Below are 14,568 nucleotides of genomic sequence, written 5' to 3' on the forward strand. Positions count from 1 at the left end.
TGCCGCGAGTTCCCGGGGTGGGGGAGAGTGAATGAGCGAGCAAACACTGCTCGCTCATTCACTCTCCCTCCTCCCCACTTCCTCTTCCGGGCCGCGGGGGGGGGGGGGGGGGGCGTGTGTGTGTGAGAGTGAGAGATTGCATGTATGTGAATGATTGAGAGCCTGTACATGTGAAAGAGAGTATGTCTGTGATTGAGAGCCTGCCTGTGAGAGAGAGAGAGCATGAATGTAAGTTTATGATTGGGAACCTGTATGTGTAAGTTTGTGATTGAAAACCTGTTTGTGTGAAAGAGTATGTGTGTATGATTGAGATCCTTTGTGTGTGAGAGAAATCATGTGTATGTATGATTAAGAGCCTGTGTGTATAAGTAAGAGAGAGATCATGTGTGTCTGTGTGTGATTGAGAGCTGGTTTAGGTGATGGAGCATGTGAGTATGTGATTGAGAGCCTGTGTTTAAATGAGAGAGAGAGACCATGTGTGTCTGTGTGTGATTGAGAGCTGATTTAGGTGAGGGAGCATGTGAGTATGTGATTGAGAGCCTGTGTGTAAATGAGAGAAAGAGAGGACATGTTTGTAAGCATGTGAATGAGAGTCTGTGTGTTAGAGAAAAAGACAGCATGTATTTATGTGATTGAAAGCCTGTGTGTGTGTGTAAGCATGAAAAGATAGACAGCATGTGTGTAAATGTGTAATTAAGAGCCTATATAAGTGAGAGAAAAAAACGTGTATATGTGAGTACTGAGAGCATGTGTGTATAGGTGTGTCATTGAGAGCCAGTGTGAGAGAGAGCGCTGGTATGTGACTGAGAGAGAAGAAAGTTCCAAGCAAACCACCCCACCTCCTGCTAATTCAGAACAATCTCAGGACACCTGGATATCAAACGTTCCCAGGTATGCAGAGCAAAAAGGTTTTTGTATCCTTATTATTTTTCATTACTGGGTCTTTGTGTCTGCTATTTTGAAATATTTTGTTGGTATCTGGAAATGTTTTATATGAGTTTTTAATTATTGGATATTCCACTCATCAGCTGTTTTGAAATATGTTCTTTTTGTTAGTACAGTTTTACTGCTGATGATTTTATATTTCTTGATTTGTTTTATAAGGATGGGTGATGTCTCTTTTTTCCTTTGTTACACTGCATACAGAGACTCTGGCTTGTTGCAGTTTCCAATTCAGTTTTTTCTGCATGCTTCTTGTTATGCGTTTTGGTTTCTTTATTCTATGTTAGGTGAGGGTCAGCACGTGATTCAGGTGAGGTTTTCTGCTGGCGTGTAGTTTCTGTGTAGGACTCTATAGCAGCCTGACTTGGTCCGTTTTCCTAATAGGAGATGTATTGGTGTCTTAAGGCCTGGTGTAATATTTTCAGAGACTTATTGTACTTTAAAAGTGTGATCTTACATAAAATGCACACATTTACTTGTATTTAGTTTTAAACATATTGTATGGCTCTCATGGAATTACATTTTAAAATATGTGGCGTTTATGGCTCTCTCAGCCAAAAAGGTTACTGACCCCTGTGATAGAGGAATATAAATGATATAAATAATGAATGAATGGCCTTTTCTCTCTCTGCAAGGATGGCTGTCAGTGCACTCATCACATAATTCAATAAACTCATTCTGACTGATCCATGAGAGATAATGAGCCTGTTCTTGAATAGTTTTGCCCTCTGCTTCTTTTTAACTTTGTCTGAATGGCCACAAGTAGTGCTGTCATAATGAGCTGTTAATTTGAGAGTTCCAAGAAAATTGCCATTATGTAGGTCACCTATTAGAATATTATTTCCTTGAAATGCTAAAACTCCTGAAGCAAAATATAAGGGGATACATAACTTGCTATAATACTCATTAATACTTTTCTGGATATTAAATTTCTATGATTACAATAATGGGGACTTTTTTAGAGACAAGATACTACTATGTGCAATTTTAAAAATCAAATGCTTGGACATAAAAACTTTATTGTCATGATGGTGAACAGATATTTGCTAACATAATACACACAGCCAATTTCGTTTTGCAAGTTTCACCAGCACATTGTTGCAGCAATGGTAACATGGAATAGACTTAGTTATTGGGTACTTGCCAGGTTCTTATGGCCTGGATGGCCACTGTTGGAAACAGGATGCTGGGCTTGATGGACCCTTGGTCTGACCCAGTATAGCATGTTCTTATGTTTTTATGTTCTTATGTTTAATGCCAATAATGATTAAAACGTAGTGCCAGTTTAAGTGTAGCCTTACATTGCTTTTTCACCCTTTCAAGAATGATCTTATTGGTACTATATATGTTTTTTTTATTAGGTTGATATTGATTTATAACAATTTTCTGAAAAATGATAAGGGGTGGTAAGTAATGATGTTTGGTTTGTCTTGGCAAGATATAAGATAACATACTGTTGCGACCCCAGTCGCCTGCGCAGCGACCGGGTCCTTACCTGGCCTCCGGGCTCCCCGACCGCACCCCGAGCCGCGTGGCAAGAGGCCTTCCGGGCCGCATGGCAGTGGCGTCTCCCTCGTGGAGACGCCGTCGCGTCCTGTATTCGGCCCCTCCCCCTGCTGGGGAACGCGCGCGCAAAGAGCCAGCCTTTGTAGGTCCAGCACCCGGAAGTGCTGAACCGCCCCTCTCTTGACGTCAGACGCCGGCAGACTATTTAAACCGGCACCTGGCTCCTCAGCTTTGCCTTGCAACATGGTCACTCTTTGGAGAGAGTTAGTTGCTGTTCCTGAGTTCCTGATCTTGGTTTGTCTCACGATTCTGCCTGATTGCTGCCTGTCCTGATCTTGGTTTGTCTCACGACTCTGCCTGATTGCTGCCTGTCCTGATCCTGGTTTGTCTCACGATTCTGCCTGTTTGCTGCCTGTCCTGACCTTGGTTCGTCTCACGGATCCGCTTCCTGCTGCCTGCCCAGACTCCGGTACGCCTCCTCGTCCCCGTCTTCTGCTGCCAGTCCTGACCCCAGTCCGCTCCAGGTTTTCCTTCACGCCAGTGTCTCTCCTAAGTCCCAGCGGTCCGGGTCCCTACGGGCTCCTCCTGGGGGGACCTCGGACTTCCAGGGCGAAGCCACCTAAGTCCTAGCGACCCGGGCCTTAACAGCTCCTCTGGTGGGGTCACGGGTTTCCAGGTGAAGATCCATCCCTCGCTGAGTGTGTCTGCCTTCCGACCGTCTCATCCTGCCGGTCGGCCCAAGGATCCACACCCAGACCGTAACACATCCAACAATCTTTTCAATATTTCTTTCCTTCTTTTTGTTTCTCTTAATATTTGATTTTGAATATCTTTCTGTTACGCCCGTCGGTCTTTGACGACTTCGCTCCGCCTACCTCTCTCTACTTGCGGCTCCTCCTGCTCACCTTGGACTGATGGCCGCCACTGCGTCTGTTTGCTGACCTCTCCGGTGTCCCTGGACCGGCTTTGATGCTGCCTCCTGCCATGCTCCTTCAAGATACCTCTAGGGAGCGCACGCACGCCGCCCTCATTTTTATTTCCATGTTGGTGTGAACCTCAGGGACATCCCCCTGTTCTGACGTCATGACTCCAGGGTATATCTGCCTACTGCATTTGCTAGCTCGTTGAGTTAGCAACAGGAATCGTACGGATGGGATTCGCTCTCCGTTCCTAAGCTACTCTGCCACTCCAGCTCTAACTGGAACTCTTACTACCCTTCGGGGTCACTAACGGGGTACCTGCTCCTCGGGGGCCTCTCTGCTTCTTTCAGGTGTTATCAGGAAACTGGTACTCGTTCCTCGAGGGCCCATGTTTCCTGTGTCGCTGCCTGCAACTTCTACTTTTTACTTGGAAGAACTAACTACAGTCACCATCTGCGAGTACAGAAACATCTCTCTCTACAGTACAGCTTCACCAGAATCAGATACTCGCTCCTCGAGGGCCTGCCCTCTGCTCCAGTGCCAGACCTCTCGTCTAGTGGAATGTCTGCTACTGCTAGTGAGTACAACGCTACCGAGTCTCTCTGCTCTAAGGGACCAGGTACTCGCTCCTCGAGGGCCTGCTCTCACTGTCTCAGAGCTCTCCTATTCTACTTGGGACTCTGAATGCTAATTCTACTGTGTGCTCTTAACTCTCAGTCTCTTTCCACTACAGCACTGCTTACAGAGGATTTGTTTCCAGCATTCTGTAAGAGATGCGCCCAGCCGGGCTCTATCATCACTACTCACTACTGCCACCTCTGGTGGTTCCATATACTGTTTAATAAAAGATTCAAAATCTGTGTTTGTCTGTCCGGAGTTTAGCCTGACACTGTGGTCCCTCATGGGACTGCCCCCCGTGGGCGTGGTCAGCTGCCACAGTGTCCCAAGGATCCACCCAAACATCAATAACCATAACACGTTCTTAACTCCATGTCTATCTGTCAGTGAATGTAATTCCTTCCCATGGAAGTGACAAATTGTATGTTCTATGCTCTTTTCATGTTCAGAAGGTTAATTATATAACTTATGACACGTTTTGCCTGCATACTACTTTGTTCTTTCTCCCTTCAAAAAAGCAATTGACATTGAAAACAATACAATGCTTGAGTAGGACTTCAAGCAAGCCAATCTCTTGGTATCTGTTCTATACTGAAAATCTTACATTGAGAAGAAATTCAGGAATCATAGGCCCTCAAACATCTTTTGGAATTCTCTTTAACTTCTGCATTTCTTCAAAAGTCAGGAAACTGAATAACAGTGTCTATCCATCAAAAAAGTGATTTATCAGTTTAGGCCATAAGCTTGGGTATCAATCATGAATCAGTTAGCATAGCACTACTCTTTGTTTTGTTTTTCTGTAAGTCTCTTCAGAACATCTATAGATTAAGAATGAGGTAAAATTGGCATTCTATAAGCCATGATTCTTGTGTCAATTGAAGCCTTTTCTTTCTGAGCCTGACCTAAAGTTTGTGTTTCATACTTTAGTTATTTCAGCTCTTGATTACTGAAATGTCTTGTATATTGGCCTTCCTCAGACTACCCTTAAAGCTTTACAGGTATTATAGAATACGGCAACTCATGTTATTTCTAGTACCCGGTTTTATGATCACATTACCCCAGTGTTGTTTAAGTTGCACTGTCTATGTCAGGGCACGGGGTGTCGGTAACAGGTAGCCCCTAGTGCAGGAGTTGGGCAGGATCCAGTTGCAGCAGGTTTCTATGAGACTAGACTGGTTGGGCACAAAAGGTGGTTCTGCCTTGGATTGAACTCTCAGGTTCTGGTGACCAGCAGGACTTAACAAGAAGCGCACAGCAAAGGCAGGTATGGAAGGACACCCACTGGGGCAGAACTGGCTGCAGAAAACAAAATCGGAAACAAAAGGGTGTCTACAAAAGAAACACAAAACAAGAAGTGCACCACAAGATAGACAAACAGATAAGATTAGAAAACCACTAAACTAGGGCCAAGAACAAAACAAAAAAACAGGACTTAGCAAAATAGAAGGCCACTAAACTAGGGCCAATATCTCGGGCAAACAGACCAAGACCAACAAATCAAAACAAACACAGAACAAGAAGGACAATAATAATAGGGCCAAATATAGAACAAAGACAAAGCAAACAATAGGATTAAGATGGCCACAAAACAAAGTGCAGGAGACTCCAAGCAAAGGTGAGGAATTCGGGGAGGGGGAAGGCTTATATGATGAGACAGTGCTGAGAACATGGCTGCCAGCCGGACCTCTAAGCCATTGGGCTTGGTGGACTCAGCAGAAGAACTATAGCCCATTGAGGGCCCCTGCTGGTGAGAGGATAGCACTGCGAGAATTTACATGCTGCTAATCAGTTGGTGAATCAAATTTAAGATTATTCTGCTTGTTTATAAGGCATACATGGTCTTGTGCCCCACTGTTTTAATTAATTGTTGAAATTATCTCAGCCAATGCATTCTTTGAGATATTCTTCACAAAACCTACTGTGAGGTAGGTGTGTCTTACAGAATCAAGGGGGAGAGTATTTTATTTTGCTTGACCATATTTATGGAATAAGTTGCCAGATGAATTGAAGAACTAGAGGTCGATATTTAAAATCCATTTAGATGGATAACATAATAGTTATCCGTCTTAATGACTTATCCCACTATATTTATCCCTTATCTGGCTAAATTCTAGCCAGATAACTAATTAACAGCCTAGAATTTAGCTGGATAAGAAGAGGGCATTCTGGGGGTGTGTGGAATGGCCTAAGTTATGTGGCTAATTCCAATATTCAGAGTTAGCCAGTTAAGCAATGTGACTGACTCTGGTTGGACAGTAGTTAGTCACAACAAGCAAATGTGTGGCATATGAAATAAACTGGACAATAATAGTATAACCGACAAACAGTTATTTATTTTACATTTGCACAAAACCTCGTGCAAGATATTTTAGTATAGATTTAACAATGGTGTACAAGCGACAGAGCCCCGACACGGCCGTGTTTTGCCTCCAGCTGCGTCAAGGGGACCGAAGTTTGTCAAAGTCTGACCAGATAGCGTTATGAGGAAATTCAAGTTATTTAAATTGGCTCAAGGCTCAAAGCTCAGACTGCTGATGACATCACGGCTAAGGTGAGTGAATAGACCCCAGAAAGGGGGTTAACATGCTTTGCGAAAGCGTCGGGAAAATTGCAGAAATGAAAAGCTTTTGCAGGAGTGAAAATCTTTTCCCGCTGGTCGCTGAATCAGGCAACTACTCTCCTGTGGGTTTTGTGCATCCGAAATCATGCGGGCTGAAAGACTGTGTTATATACTGGATTAAGCCGATCCGGCTTAATCCAGATGAATGTATTCTTCACCGCAATGTACCAGCGTCAGCCACATTGCTTACCAGCGTACCAGCGGTGAAGAATACATTCATCTGGATTAAGCCGGATCAGCTCTTCTTAAAGAAATTTGCAAGTATATAACACAGTCTTTCAGCCCACATGATTTCGGATGCACAAAACCCACAGGAGAGTAGTTGCCTGATTCGGCGACCAGCGGGAAAAGATTTTTACTTCTGCAAAAGTTTTTCATTTCTGCAATTTTCCCGACGCTTTCGCAAAGCATGTTAACTCCCTTTCTGGGGTCTATTCACTCACCTTAGCCGCGATGTCATCAGCAGTCTGAGCTTTGAGCCTTGAGCCAATTTAAATAACTTGAATTTCCTCATAACGCTATCTGGTCAGACTTTGACAAACTTCGGTCCCCTTGACGCAGCTGGAGGCAAAACACGGCCGTGTCGAGGCTCTGTCGCTTGTACACCATTGTTAAATCTATACTAAAATATCTTGCACGAGGTTTTGTGCAAATGTAAAATAAATAACTGTTTGTCGGTTATACTATTATTGTCCAGTTTATTTCATATGCCACACATTTGCTTGTTGTGATTTTCCCTATATGTGTGTGCTATTTACTCCGCCTCTCCCTTGTGCTATGGACCATAGTTAGTGTCAGGTTGGAAGAGTTTTACAAAAGAAGGCACAACCAGGAGAAACATTAAGAAGTTTTGGGTATGCATTTCAACAAAAATTAATGAGGGCATTAAATAGAGACGAGGATTGCTTAATAGATCCAGAGGGAATGTTTAAAGACATAAGGGATGACAAAATCATGACTATTCCTTGATTCTGTTGCACTCTATTTCTCACTTCAGTCTGCCTGTTACTAGTTATTTTCTCACTTCTACAGTTGCGAGCTATGTGTCCCGGTTCCTAAAACTTATAACATATTAGCTCTCCCAGTTCATTTCTAAGTGGTGGTTTATGGAATGCTACCTCAGAATGGTTATTGCTAGATTATACCAGACCTAGTAATAACCGGGACACATAGCTCGCAACTGTAGAAATGAGAAAATAACCAGCAACAGGAAGACTGAAGTGAGAAATAGAGTACAACAGAATCAAGGAATAGACATGAATAAAACTAATATGAAAAGTCAAGAGACATCTTTACAGATTCTAACAGAAGAACCTAGTACTGCTGTAGTTAGGCTTCAGACATCAAATACATTTTAGTACAGATAATGAAAAGAAAGCAGCATTAGGAAAATGCCCTGTTTTAGATATTTTGCTATCTGGTGTAAAAACCAGGTGTTATGTGGACACCGGACAGTTCCATGTTCATTTCTAAGTGGTGGTTTATGGAATGTTACCTCTTGTCCACATAATACCTGTTTTTTTACACCAGCTTGATAGTACCCTCGTAGAGAGTCCATCAAACTAGAGCGAGAGAACATTGTAGAAATCTCATCTTTGTGTGACTTTCCTCTGTCCAAATGATGTCAAATCTTCACTGATATGTACTGTGCTGTTTGTACGACTCACTCTGCTTGTAAAACTGCCTCCTAAACCCTAGACCAGCACCAAAACCTCACCTCGAGTTACTAGCTGGCCCTCCTATAGCAGTATATATATTTGACTATTATGTGCTTCACCCCAGAGGCTCTCTCTCTCTTTCTTTCTCTGCTCCACTCCACTCCTCTCCTCTCCCCCTCTCCTCTCTCCCATGCCCAATAATGCTCAAAATGGAATTTGCAATATTTATCGCAAATTGCGTTACAGTGTTTTGGGCATATCGCACAGCTTAACACCTGCAAAAAAGATGTAGTTATTTCTAGCGTGCAGTACACTATCACACGGTGCGATAATGCCCCTCATTTTCATTAATCCTGCCCAAACCCCTCTCCAATCCCACCCTTTGAATGAATTTGCCAAATTTGCATTTGCACTGCGATAAATATCGCATGTGTTATAGTGTTATCGTGTTATCGAGGGCATTAACGCCATAATGCACTTTGATGAATGACCCTGTTGGAACGTCTATTCCAAATTAACCTCTTAGAGCTATGAGTTATTCTACATATGTTGAGAGTATTCTCGCATCTTCTTCAGAGAAAGAGAATTCTGATTCATACCGATATCAAAGTTGCAATGTTCTACATGATCAAACAAGGGGGGCATGGATTCCTGAACCCTCTGCCAGGAATCTGTGAGAATTCATGAGTGGACGCTCAGCCACGGAGCTTTTCTTCAAGCAACTTACCTTCACAGTATCTCCAACTGGATCACTTCAGCAGGATTTTTCATCTCCATGAATGCTATGGACCAAGGTGTGGCAAACAGACTATTCATCATCTGGAGTCATCTTTCAATAGATTTGTTTGCATCAGAAAGCAACAGGGAAAAAAAATTCTCCATTTTTCAAAACAAGATCAAGTCCACTCCTGACACTTTTCTGCTCAAGTGGGATGTAGATCTGCTGTATGCCTTTTCCTCACTTCTGTTGGTAGCAGGGATTATGTAGCAGGTATTCAAAGACTAGGCAGGTCTTATTCCTCATTGCTCCAGCTTGGCCCAGAAAAGTGTAGTTCTCATACCTCACTTTTCATTAGTCATTAGTTGGTCCACTGATCCCTCTGGAAACTGTCCTGGCTCTACTAACTCAAGAGAACGGTCATCTATGTCATTTGAGCCTCCCCTCCTTCAGCTTAATGGCATGGAAGTTGAGTGCTCGATAGTGTCCTCATAGTCACTTTCTAAGGAGGTTGAAGACATTGTAATTTTGGCCAGGAAACTGTCTACCAGAAGAGCATATGGCTTTAAATGGAAGCGTTTTACACAGGCTGCCTGAATCCATTCAACTGTGTTCCAAAAGATCTACTTCAGTACAAGTTCTTGCTCTCCTCTTTAGGTTTCCCTAGATTGTCTCTTAAAAGTGCATTTTAATGCCATTGCTGCTTACTACCCTCAAGTGGATGGAAAGCTGAACTCCATGCATCCTCTGGTATCGAAGTTCATAAAGAGCTTGTGGCATATGTGACCGCTGTTTGTGAAGCAACTTATGCCATTAGTCATGTTCCTTTAAGTATTTTACATGGAAAGTGGTATTCTTAGTTGCTATCACTTCAGCTAGAAGAATCAGCGAGCTACAAAAATTGGTTTCATACTCTCTGTACCTACATTTTTTTCACAGTTTCTATTCTCATCCTGTCTCTGCCTAAACTCTTTTCTGCTTTAACTTGAATCAAGCTATTGCTTTACCCACATTCTTTCCAAGATCTCATGTACATAAAGGGAAAAAGGCCATCCACTCACTGGACTGCAAGAGGGCTCAACCACATTATAAGGTTTCTCAACTATTTGTCTCTACAATCTCTATTATTGAATGAAGGGCTGATGGGGCAGTGTGCATGTGGGAGCTTCTCATTCATGCTCAGTAGTAAAATTTTATTGAGAGATCTATTTGGCACCATTGGATGATGTCACCCATATGTCATGGCTAATTCATCTTGCTATCTATGAAGAACTCCATTTACAGTAAGAAAATATTTGTTATGATATCGAGGTTTTTGGTGGATTCTCAACAGTGATAGTGACTCCCACGGGGAGGAGCCCCATAGGGAACTGTAGCACCAGGCTAGACTCAGATGCACAAACACAGGGAATATATCTTTATTATGCAGTTTGTATGGTTCACCAGAGGTGGCAGTAGAGAGTGGATTAGATAGCAACAGTCTGTGACCCTCGGTGGAGGAGACCCGTCCCACAATGGTGGTGTAAGGTCCCGATGCAGGTATCCAGTGAGATGCTGTAGGAGAGACAGACTGACAGATGTTATTACACACTCCCTTGTAGCTGAGTAGATAGAGTTCCCAATAAGCAGTAGAGAGAGGATAGGTAGCAACAGTCTGTGATCCTCAGCAGAGGGGGTCCCGTTCCACAATGGTGGTATAGGGCAGACAGACAATGAGGAGCTGTAGATGAACATACTGGGAGAAGTAGTACTCACTCTCTGTAACTGATAGGCGGTGTTCCAGCAGGTAGAAGATTTGGTAGCAGGCACCAGGATAGACACACAGACCCTCGAAGAGCGAGTACCTGGATTCAGGATAGGCACCCGGAAATAAGCAAAGGGCCCCCGAAGAGCGGGTACCCAAGTTAGTAGAAACCCGGAAGGTGAAGATAGCTTCCAGCAGCAGCAGAAGCAGCAGAGCAGCTTCAGACCGGAACGAATCCAATCTGTTGCTAACTCAGCGAGAGTCAGCAAATGGGCAAACTTTTGTAGTTGGAAGCAGTCACGTCACTCAAGGGGGATGCCCCAGAGGTTTGCGCCAACACTTCTACAAGACGTGAGGCGTGCGCGCATGCCCTAGAAGGCCTCAGGTCAACATGGCGGGAAGCCGCGCCAGAGCCGCTCCGGGGACGCTGGAGGGTGCGGCAAGGAGACGCTACGGATGCCATTCTCCCGAGGCTGGTGGAGAAGGCTGAAATAGAGGTGAGGCATGTCGGGCGAAGCCGTCTGAGATCAGACGCAACAATATTCTTTCTCTTTCTTTTATCTTCTTTTGCATTTGGCTGCCTGATTTGTATTTATAGCCAGATGTGAGGTGTGTGTATGCGTGTGTGAGAGAGAGAAGAAATGTTCTTTCTTTCTAGGACCTATTTCCTATCCATGTTTTACTTTTTCTCTGTACCATCTGTAGACCACCATGCCTAACTCATTACTCACTTTTGGAACTGCAAATCCTACCAGCAACACTGATCCCACTATCCTGGGAATCTGGGGTCAACGGCCCTCCCTGGTTTTATGGTGCTTTGTCCCTCCCCTCTCTTTATGTACAAGGGATTCTGGGACTTGTAGTTTTTGTCACATATGCATACATCCCTCAGAGTACAAGTCCTAGAATTAACTGTACAAGCACACACTCTTTGTTCTACAGAAGGGCTCTGCGCTGGACAGCTACTCTTGAGAATGCTCTTGTTCTGCTGTTGATTGGTTCCAGACATCTCACAACTTGGACACCACATAGGTCATACATGACTTTGCATAAGAATTCTCAAGCATGTTATAGAATTTAGCCTTAGTTTTTTTTTTCTTCATAGTGTTAGATTTGCACTCTGGGCTGGGATCTCTGGATTTCTGTGGCCCAGTGAAGTGTATCCTTCTCTCCTGTCCTTGTATATGGGCCATGACCAACCCTGTTAGCCCTATGGCCTGTGATGTTGCTAGATAATGCTTCCACTGTCTCTTTACTTCTTTGCATCTAAGGATACTTTGTGCTTATCCCATGTCTTCTTAAAATTGTACCTCCACTACTTGCTCTGGGAGAGCATTCCACCCTTTGTGGTCAGTGGTACTAGACTGACAGCACTGTGTTTTCCATAAATTGCCAACTATGCTCTGGTGACAGCAGGAGTGCTACCCGAAATAGAGCTAAACTTAATTTAAGGGAAATGATCAAAGCAGATGGCCATAGAGGTTCAAAATTGGGGTAAATTCTTTAGTATTGTTTTTGCTTGACGAAATGCAGTTTTCTTCCACGATAAACTGATTTTACTGACTGATATGTTAAATTATGGTATTCACATTTTGGAGTAGTTTTTTGCTACTAGTTCCCCATTTTTGAACTTGTGACCTGGAATAATATTTATGTCTGTGTTTTGTTTGACAGGAATTAAAAGAAGAATTTACACGTGTCCTTACAGCCAACAATCCCCATGCTCCTCAGAATATTGTCAGGTACAACTTTAAAGTAAGTTACATGTGATTTATTGTCGCACTTGAATGAAAAACATGAGTTGTGGGTTCTAGTGCAAAGGAAGGGACATGACAAAGCCATTATTAGAGCCCAAGTAAAGCGACGTACAAAAATACTTTGTTCGGCTGGAAGAATAGCAGCATAAAAGGGGGTTGGCCATGCTCAAAGCAGATCACAACTGTGCTAAAGCAGCTGCACTTACTTTAATGTAACCATTTTAGCACAGCCATGCACGTATGTTTCAAAATTAGGGCGAAAATTATTAACAAATCATTAATAGCTTTTGAAAAATATGGATTTTATTGGGGGTGGGGAGTTGGTTTAGATTGGCAACAGAGGGGCCTAGTTATGTGATTATGCTTCCTGAGAAGATGTTACATTTCATTCCATTTAGTTTGTTTCTTTACAATCTGTATGTTATATTTAAGTTAGGTAAAGTTACCAACAAAACATAGCAAAACATTATACAAATGAAAAAAGGGCAAAAAAAAAATATTTCAACAAGATGATCATTTATAATCTTAGAAAGAGTTCCTCTAAAATAAAAAGAGGGCATTGAGAGGAATAACCCTGTGCATGCACAATGCTGGGTTCCATATTAGGAGTTACCACTTAGGAAATGGATCTTGGGTTCACGATGGATAACACGATAAAATCTTTTTTTCATTGTGTGGCGGCAGTCAAAAAAGAAAATGGAATTTAAGGGATTATTCAGAAAGGAATAGAAAACAAAATGGAGAATATAATAATGCCTTTGTATCGATCCATGGTGTGGCCACACCTTGGGTAATGCATGCAGAGAAAGGCAATAAAAATGATTACGGGGTTGGATCAGGCCCCTTGTGAAGAAAGGCTAAACAGATTAGGGCTCTTCAGCTTGGAAAAGAAACAACTTAGAAGGGGATATGATAAAGGTTTTTAAAATCATGAGTGGTAGGTAATGGGTTAACAGGGAACAGTTGTTTTTCAATGTCAGTACTAGGATGAGGAGACACGCCCTGAAACTAACAGGTAGCAGATTAAAATAAATTAAAGAGCATTTTTCCAGCTGGCACATAAGTAAGCTATGGAACTTGTGGCACGAAAAGTTGTTTAAGGCTAGTAGTATAACTGAGTTAAAAAAGTTTAAACACCTTTCTGGGGGACAGATCCTTCAATAATTACTAGTCAGATAGACTTTGGTTTCTACATATCTTAATTCTTGGGGTGAACAGCATGAAACAGACTTTCATGCTGGGATCTGCTAGATTCTTTCAGTTGACCAAGAAGAGCCACTGTTGAAGACAGGATGCTATGCTGGATCTATTTATTTATTTATTTTTATTTATTTGTATTTTTCTATACCGGCATTCACGGAGTTCGTATCATGTCGCCATGCTGGATCAGACCATAGGTCTTCTGTTCTTAAGCATTTACCTGGCTCCTATTCGAAGACTGCTATCGAGCCCTAGAATTCGATTACAGGCTGACAACATCCAGCTCTTTATTCCAATAAAAACTGCCTGGTTTAACTCCATATCTTTATTACAGAAATGCTTGACAGTGATAAAAAATTGGTTGTCTGACAACAAACTGGCATGTCCTCATTGTCCTGTCACACCTGTCCAGACAAGTGAGATTTATTCCTCTTACCAGCAGATGGAGGCACAGTACAAATTCTGACCTGATGTCTCTCCTCCCTATTTATTTATTTATTTATTTATTTATTTTTAACTTTTATATACCGACATTCCTGTATAAAATACAAATCACACCGGTTTACAATAAAAACATAACTTCGCCTGTGAGCGTTACATAGAACAATCAACAAATTATATTAAAAAGCATACATTACCTTTGTCAGAAATATATAACCTGGTACAGCAGGGGAGCCCTCAGTAGTTCTCTGCCTCCAGTAGCTGGTAGGAGTCTGATACAGCAGGAGAAAACAGAGAAGGGGAGAAAGTGGAAGCTTCTGAGGCAAGAGCCTTTGGAAGGTTGATTTCCCCAGTGGTAGCTGAGGCCGAGTCAGGGGACTCTGTGTATGACATTCTGGAGAGACTGATCTTCCTTCTGCAGGACAATCAGCTTGACCGGATCCT

At 42.7% G+C, this 14,568-nt stretch overlaps 1 protein-coding gene across 1 annotated transcript in view; it reads left to right on the forward strand.

The window, feature by feature from the left end:
- The window catches only part of DNAI1 (dynein axonemal intermediate chain 1), a 730,814-nt gene that overhangs the window by 112,542 nt on the left and 603,704 nt on the right, over positions 1-14,568 (forward strand). The window contains exon 4 of the mRNA XM_029581328.1: positions 12,401-12,481. Within this exon, the coding sequence (XP_029437188.1) occupies positions 12,401-12,481 (81 nt within the window). The remainder of the gene's footprint in view (positions 1-12,400; positions 12,482-14,568) is intronic.

Source organism: Rhinatrema bivittatum, chromosome 1 (assembly GCF_901001135.1).
Source record: "Rhinatrema bivittatum chromosome 1, aRhiBiv1.1, whole genome shotgun sequence".
NCBI classification, from domain to species: domain Eukaryota; kingdom Metazoa; phylum Chordata; class Amphibia; order Gymnophiona; family Rhinatrematidae; genus Rhinatrema; species Rhinatrema bivittatum.